The sequence below is a fragment of the Cyprinus carpio genome, chromosome B17 (genome assembly GCF_018340385.1).
Source record: "Cyprinus carpio isolate SPL01 chromosome B17, ASM1834038v1, whole genome shotgun sequence".
Taxonomy (NCBI): Eukaryota; Metazoa; Chordata; class Actinopteri; order Cypriniformes; family Cyprinidae; genus Cyprinus; species Cyprinus carpio.
In genome coordinates, this window is record NC_056613.1 from 16863005 (window position 1) to 16873176 (window position 10172).

The 10172-nt window shown below is 36.4% G+C and overlaps 1 protein-coding gene across 1 annotated transcript; it reads right to left on the reverse strand.

Annotated features, from left to right (window-relative positions):
- Positions 1-369: 369 nt before the first annotated feature.
- On the reverse strand, positions 370-4706 carry LOC109064696 (cell growth regulator with EF hand domain protein 1-like). Its single transcript, XM_019081733.2, has 6 exons — positions 4430-4706; positions 4027-4138; positions 3132-3191; positions 2671-2744; positions 1295-1419; positions 370-1199 (listed from the first exon to the last, which is right to left on the reverse strand). The coding sequence occupies exons 1-6, from the start codon at positions 4617-4619 to the stop codon at positions 879-881; spliced, it is 882 nt and encodes a 293-aa protein (XP_018937278.1). The 5' UTR covers positions 4620-4706; the 3' UTR covers positions 370-878.
- Between the last annotated feature and the right edge of the window lie 5466 nt (positions 4707-10172).

Sequence of the window (10172 nt, forward strand, 5' to 3'; positions counted from 1 at the left end):
TATTTATTTATTTTTTTTTTTTTAAATCACTTGCAACAAGTTTTCAACCAAAAGTAGCTAGGTAGAGAATGAAAAGGAATATCAGACCTATAGGCAAAAATGTGGGGTTTTGCACTTCGTATAGAAATCAAGATTGCAGAGGCTCTACGGCTGAGAAATCTGTACTGGAAATGTAGCATGAGTGCTCTCTTGTCTCATTGGAAGTGCAATACAGCTTCATTGTTCAGCAAAATGGCATCGTTAAACTTTTCATTTACGGCAAGAGAATTTCAGCCCTCTGCATCCTGATCCCATCCAAATTGTTACATGCTCATCAGAAAAATTAAACTCTTTCGGCAACATTCTTGAAGAACATTCTTTACACTCCACTTCTAATTGAGCCGTTTATTTCGGAGGTATAAAACCTCAAGAGGAGCTGGGTATAGGAATATGCCGAGAGTTTGATACGAAACCCTAACAATAGTTGCTAAACCTGGGCTGTGACTGGATTTCTGCATTAAACTCTCAGTAAATCCAAGCTGTACTTTCTGGGTTTACATGGTTTGAACGGGGCATTACTAATTCAGATGATTGAGTTTGGGTTCTATAATTCAGTTCAGAGGGTTTGCAATAACTTGATTGTGTACCACAATTCTAATATCAGTAACCCATGCTCTTGTACTTTCATAACTTTAGTATATCCAGAATTAAATTATGCATCAGTCGTACAGTTTATGCAGCAGGTAAGTGGTTTCCAATGTATGACTGATTTGTATGAGTCTCTGAAGTTGCTATTCATGCTTAATTTGGCATTACGTCTCTGGTTGCTCTTGATGGGCTGGTATTTTCTTCTGTTCCTGATGATCATCTTGCAGCCCCAGCTCTTCAGGAGGCTGCAGTTAGTTCTGATGTTCTTCAAGCTTTTCTGGTATCTGGTTGTGATTCTCAGCCCCCATGTTTTCTTCTTTTGCTGAGTCTTGTGTCCTATTTTCATGTTCAGACTCTTGGTTGACCTCTGTATCTTGTTGATGAGTTTCAGAAACTCCGTCCTCTGATTTTGTATGTGTTTGCTCCTGATTTAATGCTTCCTCAGCAGGGGGAACAATTTTGTTTTCTTGTTGATGGTCTATCGTGGATGATGATAACAGATCTGAAGGAGCCAGTAGTCCATCCTGGTTCAGATCTTGAGTTTGTAGCAGATAATCCACCAAAGATACAACCTAAAGTGTAAACAACTTCAAGTCTTAACAGAATTCAAGAGTTTTTTTTTTTACTTTGAATGTTAAACTGTTGAATAAAACTAAGCAGCACTCACAGAATCTGCAGACTTTGGCAACATTTCATGGTAAGTCAGAAAATCTGTCAGTAGTTGCATCAGTTCAAGGCCATCCATCTGCCCACTTCTGTCATAGTCATACAGGGAGAAAAGGAAAAACACCTCTGTGACAAGAGGAGAACAAATCAGACAATAAGAAGCTTATGAAAACCTGAGAGCACCCAAGGTAAACTGCACAGCTGAGAACATCTGATCTTTTGTATCTACCATGTAAAAATGTAAGCTCAAAAAAATTTATTTTAAATATATTAAACAACATATATTACAATACAAACAATGTAATTATGGCAATTGTAAACAATCTTATATTTTATTCATATACAGATAAGTTGAATGTTTATTATATTTAACAACTGTGACGTGTGCATGCCTTTTGTGTGTAGATCATCTGCTGTGCTTCTAGGAAAAGAAATCTATTAAAAGGATACTCCATCCCAAAATGAAAATTTTGTCATTAATCACTTACCCCCATGTTGTTCCAAACCCATGAAAACTTTGTTCGTCTTCGGGAAACAATTTAAGATATTTTGGATGAAAACCGGGAGGACTGTGACTGTCCCATAGACTGCCAAGTAAATAACAGTGTCAAGGTCCATAAAAGGTATGAAAGTCGTTGTTAGAATACTCCATCGGCCATCAGACGTGCAATCTGGGTTATATGAAGCTATGGGAACACTTTTTGTAAGCAAAGTGTATCATCCGCGACACAAGGATGCGCTGTTTCTACATGTATTTAGATTTGACTTTGATTTGAAAGAAAACAGCACATCCTTGTGGCGAGGATGATACAGAAGCGCATACGCAGCATACGGTGATATGGAGAGACACAGAGACTGTTGACAAATGAATTACTTAAAAGTCGTTATTTTTGTTTTCTTCACTTACAAAAAGTGTTGCTGTCACTTAATTTAACCCAGATTGCACGTCTGATGGCAGATGGAGTATTCTGACGACAACATTCATACCTTTTATGGACCTTGACACTGTTATTTACTTGGCAGTCAATGGGACAGTCACAGGCCTCCCTGTTTCTATCCAAAATATCTTAAATTGTGTTCTGAAGACGAACTGAGCTTTTACGGGTTTGGAACGACATGGGGGTAAGTGATTAATGACAAAATTTTCATTTTGGGGTGGAGTATCCCTTTAAGAAATTCAAAATAGCACATTAGTTTTTATAGAATTAACTTAATACATAAATACTTAAAACTTAACCGAGGCAGTGGAATTATCTTAATATGAAATAGAAGATAAAAAAAATTATTTTGCAATTGTATGCAAAATGGAAAGGCACACAGAAGTAGAGGAAATAAAAGTGGTTAACAGAGACTGTTTTAATAATGAACTATATTAACCTTGTTCCCTTGTGTTCAGCTCTGGACTGGTCTGTCCTTCCTTCAGGCTGCTCTTGATGTAGCTTTGCAAGAGCCTGTCATACAGAATCAAAGATCATAGGCCACTTTAGTTCCGCGTTATATGATTACAGTATTTAAAGAGGAAAAAGAGCAAGGATTTGAATTCATGCAATACTTTCCTGAATTGGAACATTATAAAATCTACTGGAAGCATTGTGTTAAACGTGCACAACTGCATAACATCTTTCTTTAGCACTTATTTCATTTTAAATAAGTCTGAATGCACAACTATGATTTTGTTTTGGCACCTTTTTAGCTATTGCTTGTTCAGCATGTCAGTGTGTCAGTTGTGGAAATCTCAGCATTATCTCAACAGACTTTGAACTGTACAACCTTATTTGATCAGGCGGGTCTGAAGATAGTAAAGCAAGACTCATGGAGTAGTAGTCAAAAAAATTTACCTGCGGTTGTCTTCGCTGGAGCCAAAAGGATTTGCAAGGTCTGGTACAACGATGTCATCACTGGAAAAACAACAGTCACAAGAAAAATGAGCCGAGTTTATTTCACGTTTAGAAAAAAAATCAATCCCAAGATACTTATATTTGCTATTGGATAACTATCTATCAATCTGAATGAAATTCCATCCACTATGGTAAACTGTAATCAGAAAGAGCTTAAAATATATGTATAATTGATTAATTACAGATATGTTATTTATAGGTATGCAGTTCAATATGTTACTTACAGATGTACAATTCTGAAATGTTATGTACAAATGTACAATTGTTCAGACTGAATATAGCCTAATCTAATATGCATAATATATAATATACATAATCAAAGTCTAATATACAATTATTTATATAATTATTTAAATTAATATAATCCACTATAATAATTCACTCAAGAGTTAAATATTTAATCATTTTTGCCTGTAGGCCAATTGAAAAACATTCAATCTTGAGTCTATTGCTTTTTATTTGATTTGTCTGTCATTATTCAATGATTGCTTAAATTACTCAACTAATTGTCAAAACACATTTACATAGAATATTTTATATTGCGTTTCACTTTATTGACATACTTTCCAACAGATAGCAGTAGTAGTAGTAATTGAAAAAAATAATAATACTTTTTATATAAGATGGATTTTACATATTCTACATTTAATTTTTTTTTCATCTAAATGAGCAAATGGTACATAGATCTATACAGTAATAGGCTATATTGTATGATCCTCTCTGAATATGTTTCAATTTTTCAGTAAAATCCCACTGGGGGGCACCAATACTACAATATATTACAGTCATAGCGCAGTACAGTACAGTATACTAGCATAGCGTTAATGCGGCCTACCTGAGTGTTTGCTGAAGTTGTGGAGCACACAGACTCAGTGAAGGGAGGATGAGCAAGAACAGAAACCGTGTTGTGATCATATTAACTGCTCCACTGGATCGTTTTGCCACACCTGTCACCGCAATCAGACGACTCGTGAATCATTAGAGAGGCAAATCGATCACTCAAGAATGATACAGCAACTGTTGTACTGTTTGAATCAAATACCAAAATGACTCTTTCGGATGTGAGGAGTATGACAGTGACCGAACTCCTTACACTGTGAGAACAATGAAGACTGGTCTTTTCTTTTTCTTTCTCTTTCTTTTTTTTATGTGCACTGTACTAATGGATGCTAGTATGGTTTAGAGACGACCAAAGCAGACAGTAAGGATGTAACAGGAAAGCTAGAAGTGAAACGTGCCTGTACCTCTCGCAGCGGCGGTTAGCGGTCGCTCCGTGATGAAACCCACCCCGGGCACAGCCCCGTGTGTTTGCGTCACTGACGGGCTACACGTGGATTCCGTGGACGACGCGTAGATTGTTGAGCTTATTTCGGATAGTTGACCGGATAAGATCAGCTCCTCGTCGCGCTCTCCACCGGTTCCCATCATCGCCACGCAGTCGCTAACACACTGAATCTACTACATGCAGTTCCTCCGCATGCACCGCCTCTAGTGTGCAATACCTAAAATCCTGTCAGTAAGTGACCAGTGTAAGAGCTATTTCTTTAATTAGCCTTTGGAGAACAAGAGAACACAGAACGTCAGCAGAAAAGGTCTTTATATATTTTTTTCTGTTTAAAATTGTGTAATGCACAAATGTTTCATAAAATCCTGCTGCTGACAAACCTATTCCTGCTTTATGTAAAAATCAATGGTTTTGCACAGTTTAGCCACAAGGTGGCATGCAACTATAATGTGTCTTCGTGAAACCCACTCACCAATGCATAACACTAATGATGATGATGATGATGATGATAACAACATGTTGATTTAATAATTAAGTTAATTAAGAATTAATGATATATTACTGTGAAAAGAATAAAAATGATAGTGGTAGTAGGTTTACTGTAAATGAGGCTTATGTTTTACACAGTTTTGACACATGATGGCGTTGCTTCCGTTTTAAAGGCTACGACAAAGTATTAAAATAAAAGCCAGTTTTCGTTTTGTTGAAAGATTTTTCACATAGTGAGTTATGAAGTCACAATAACAAAACAATTAAAGCCAAAATAACACATTTTGTACAACTGAGATCTATCTATCTATCTATCTATCTATCTATCTATCTATCTATCTATCTATCTATCTATCTTCTGTCTGTCAGATCGCATATACAGCTTTTTTTCATAGGATCACCTTGACTTGTAGACACTCAGAGTTGATGTAATTGATTCACTTGTAGCTGATCAACTCAAAGTGCATAAATGCTTAGTTTATGGTGGGTAGATCAATACCTGCCTTGCTCGCAGTCAGTCGTACTGTACGTGAATCTAATGTTGATTGAATATATCTTCCCATTTCATCTGTGTCCAGCTGATCATTGATGTCAGCACAGGACAGAGGTCATTGGGAGGTGCTGTCAGAAACACAGGTAAAGGCATCATTTGTACTGCACCCAAGAGTACACAGACTTTTCCATAGATTTTTCATGGTAGCAAGTATTTATAAATGGCTAACAATCTACTGTAATGATAATGCAATTATCTCAATCCTCGGTCTAATAGAATAAGCATTATTTGATAAGGTTGTTTTCACTGGTTTGATATAGTTAGTTACATACATGATAATAAATTGAACGGCTTTTTTCTTAGCCATTTGTACATCTAAAAAGTGTGTGGATAATGTTCAGTTTAGTAACAGCTGTGCCTGTTTCATGCATTGCTTTCGGTACCATCTGTTCTGCCTCACTGCCAGATAGAGAGTTCAGCCAAAATGCTATTGTGTTTTCACAAACATTATAAACAGTTTAATGCTAATCCTTCTAATCCAGTGCTATAGGAACCAAGCTTTTCCTTATGGTTAAATTCTGCTTGTTTAACCACACCTGAGTAAACTGATATTACGGTTGTTGTTAGTAGATCATAGGGGCATCATGTCAAAAGTCAAAGCGGACAGAGTATTTCCGGGAATGTATTTATGCTACACACCTACATAGCACATCTTGTTTAATCAACGATTGTACATTATATGAACATTAATTTGAAAATGTTTGCAAATTTAAAGGAAAACCTTACAGTTGAGATTAAATATAAAATACTTGATTTCATAAGCCTAATTCAGCAAAGTTGCATTGTAGAGTTAAATGTAATTTGATGTTTACATCAAATCAATCAAACCAATGGCCAGAACTAGTAGCAAAAAAAGGTATAAATCAAGATATTTCCTGAAAATAAAATAATCAGTAACACTTACTGAGATGTGATTGGCCTAAGAATAAAACTGAATAGTGTGACAAACAGTGACAAATTAAACAGTCGCAAGGAGTGATTAATTAACTGAAAGTCGAACAAGGAGCCTATAACTAAAACTATCTGTTAGCATTCTCATTCATCTCAATGACACATGCGTGGATGGTGCAGGACCCCACCGAAGTGTGTGATGGGAAATATCTTTATTCATGGGGACTCAGTGCTGCTGCCAAGTTATTTTGAGCCACTCACCTGAGCTGTAAATGCCATGTGACTTATCAGTCACACACACACATTTAACATTTAACATTTATGCATTTAGCAGACGCTATATATATATATATATTTAGTATTATGTGTGTGCTTCAGTAAATATAGAACTATGATTAAAAGTGAATAGTAACGTGACATACAGCCAAGTATGGTGACCCATACTCAGAATTCGTGCTCTGCATTTAACCCATCCAAAGTGCACACACACAGCAGTGAACACACACACACACCCAGAGCAGTGGGCAGCCATTTATGCTGCGGCGCCTGGGGAGCAGTTGGGGGTTCGGTGCCTTGCTCAAGGGAATCTCAGTCATGGTGTTGCCGGCCCAAGACTCAAACCTACAACCTCAGGGTTAGGAGTCAAACTCTCTATCTAACCATTAGGCCACGACTTCCCTTAATTTGACTGTGACTACCTGTGCATTACACAATTTTAACACACACATTCCATCCAATCAGAATTAATGTGGATCATGCTATAAATAAAAATATTATCCATGCAATGTGATACTAAATGAATGACCACAATAAGATATGCAGATATGTTTTTAAAAGCCTGTGTGGAGCCAGAGAGGAGCACTAGTGCACTTTCTTGTCTCTATCAGCAAAAAAGGAAATTAGTGCCAATGATAAGTAGAGCATGATAAAGATGATGAGCATATTTTCACTGTTCTGACTGGTGTGAACTATGCACAAGCTGTTGTTTTCTTTTCTCTCTCCGATCCCACTGTCTCTGGGTTGAGCAGCACAAACAGAACCTGGCCAGAAAGTGCTGCTGAACTGGGACAGACATTTCTTCACAGTGTTATATGATGTCAGCTGGGTTACAGGACTTTTTTGAAAGTAGTCATCTGTTGAATAGACACACAAAGTGAAAGCACAATGATTGCACATTAAAACATAATTAATGTAATTGCTTGTAAATTGTATGTAATTAATAAAAAGAAAGTTCTTATAGACAGGAAGGTGGCTGTTATTCTAGTCACACTGATGAATGTGTAGATTAGATTAGAGATGATTAGCTTAGTCAACCAGCCTCACCTGAAAGATTAACACCTTGTCAGCTAGTTTAACCAGTTAAGATTTTTAAGATTTTTGTTTCTGAATCAGCAAAAGATGAATAATATTTTTAAATAATAATTTAAGCAAACAACAATACTAACAAAAATATTAATAGTTATTATCAAAACAATTAAACAGCAACAAAACAACTACAACAACAACAATAATAGTATATTATTTAAAATGGAAGAAAAATATTATTTTGTTAAAAATATACTACATTTTGAAATCAGCAATAAGTAAATATATACAGAATAAAAATGTATTATATAATATTTGTTTTTAAATAATAATTAAGATAAACACAATAAAAACAGAATATTAAATTAAATAATAGAAGACCATTTAACAATGACAACAATAATAACAACAACAACAACAACAACAAGAATTGTTATATAAAAGGAAAAAGAAGAAGGTTTGTTTTTTTATATTTCAGTATAAACAGACCTTTTATCACAGAGGCTTTCCTCTGTTTGCATGTAGCAGTGTGTGAATGTTTTGCTTTCTCACCTTTGGGAATGAGATCTGTGTGTCGCTTGGCTGTCACTCAGACTCTGGATTAACTGACAGCGGAGGTCTGCTGCATCATGGGAAGCTACTGTACAGGCCGTCTGCCTCAGTGGGCCGCTCAGCTCCCTTGAGAACTGAGCGATCGACGGGGTTCTAGTGGGAGCTGCTGTAACTCAGCATTCTCAGGGCTCTCATTAAGGGAACCGCTCATGGATAGAGGAAGAAAAAAGTAATATTGGATTTTTTGTGTGTGTGTGTTTTATCAATCGAAACTGTGTAAAAGGTTTCCGAATTTTATTAGCTTATAATATTGCTGAAATCAAAGTTTAAAGGGTAGATGTTAATGGAAAAAATGTGACAATTAGTAACATATATCAAGTTAAAAGTCTGGTATTGAAAATATCTGGGGAATATCAAAAAGCAATAAAAGTAAAAGCATGTTGGATATAGTGCCGCATTGGTTGTTCTGCTGTAACATCAAAGTTCTGGACACTAGAGAACCCCTCGGAGGCGTCCCACCGCTGCTGCATGGGAATATCCACACTTCAAACTCAAGAGGCTTTTTGCAGTGTGCAAAGTGTAGGCTCAGAGGTTTGGCCAGGGAAGTCAATGATCCTATGGAATGTAATATAATTTCTGTGAAGGGTTAAAAAAGTTGCGTTAATTGGATCTTGATTTGTTGTTTTGTGGGGCTGCCTACAGTTTAATCAAGTCTTGTTAATACAAATAAAAGTTCTTTCCACCCTCATGACCCAAGACTGCTACTTTTTTTCTTTCTTTTTTTTCAGCAAATGCACCATGGTAACAGTTAAAAATAGAATAGTACAATAGAAGCAGAACAGACCCCTTAACAAAAGGTAGAAGGTAGAGAGAACAACAATGCGTAGAAAGCCAGCAATTCATCTGCACTGTGCAGCCCTTTCCTTCCAGTGCCAAACAGGAATGTAAATCACACTGACTCAACAGATTGTTTGTTTTGTTAAAACATGCATCCATTTCTGTATTTACTTGAAATATAAGATTATTTGACATGTTTTAAAATCTTATATTGGAAGCGAATCACCTTTTAAGACCGTTCTAATTTGACTAGCTTTTTGTAAGTGTGCATGTTAAAATACAATCCTTTATGGGAACAGTCAGTGTTTATTAAATAATATATTATGACATTTAGTTCTTCGCACACATCTAAATTATAAATGAGAACAAACACAAGTTCAGCTTGATATTTGCCACCAAATATCTCTCTACATTCCATCTTCACCTTAAAATATTCCTGCCTGTTAGACAACAGATATGAAAGTGTTTGAATAAGCCTAAAAATCCAATTGTTTTCTAGATGAATAGATGGACAGACAGACAGACAGATAGATAGATAGATAGATAGATAGATAGATAGATCTGATGCCCCTATGATCTAAGTCAGTGGACTTGTTGAAGTTCACACAGGTTGTGTTTACAGATTTAAAGTCTGCTGTTGTTTTTGTTCAGGATGTCCTCTGATCAAACTAGTGGCAGAGCAGCAGGATTTAATGAGTGGAAATGTTCTTTCACACTGTGGCTCTTGTTTTCTTTGGACGCTCAGACATGCTTACATAACATCTGCTCATGCTTGAAGTGCAGAGTCCTGATTGGCTCTCGATGACGGAAAGATTTGCCGTCAGCTTCCGACTGTATCAGCGACCGAGAGCCGGATCTGTGAGTGTGTTGCACTTGTTTACGGTAGCATCGCTCTTTCCCACAAGGACCCGATCCAGCAGTTTCCCACAAAGGCCTGATCTAAAGGTCTTCAATTCAGAAACAAAATAATTTTCTAAAAGTGCCCGTTTTACTAGTCACTGATTAGGAAAAATACCCTCAATCTTCTGAAGAATAAGAATATTGTTGGTTTATTCTGCTTATTTAAAGG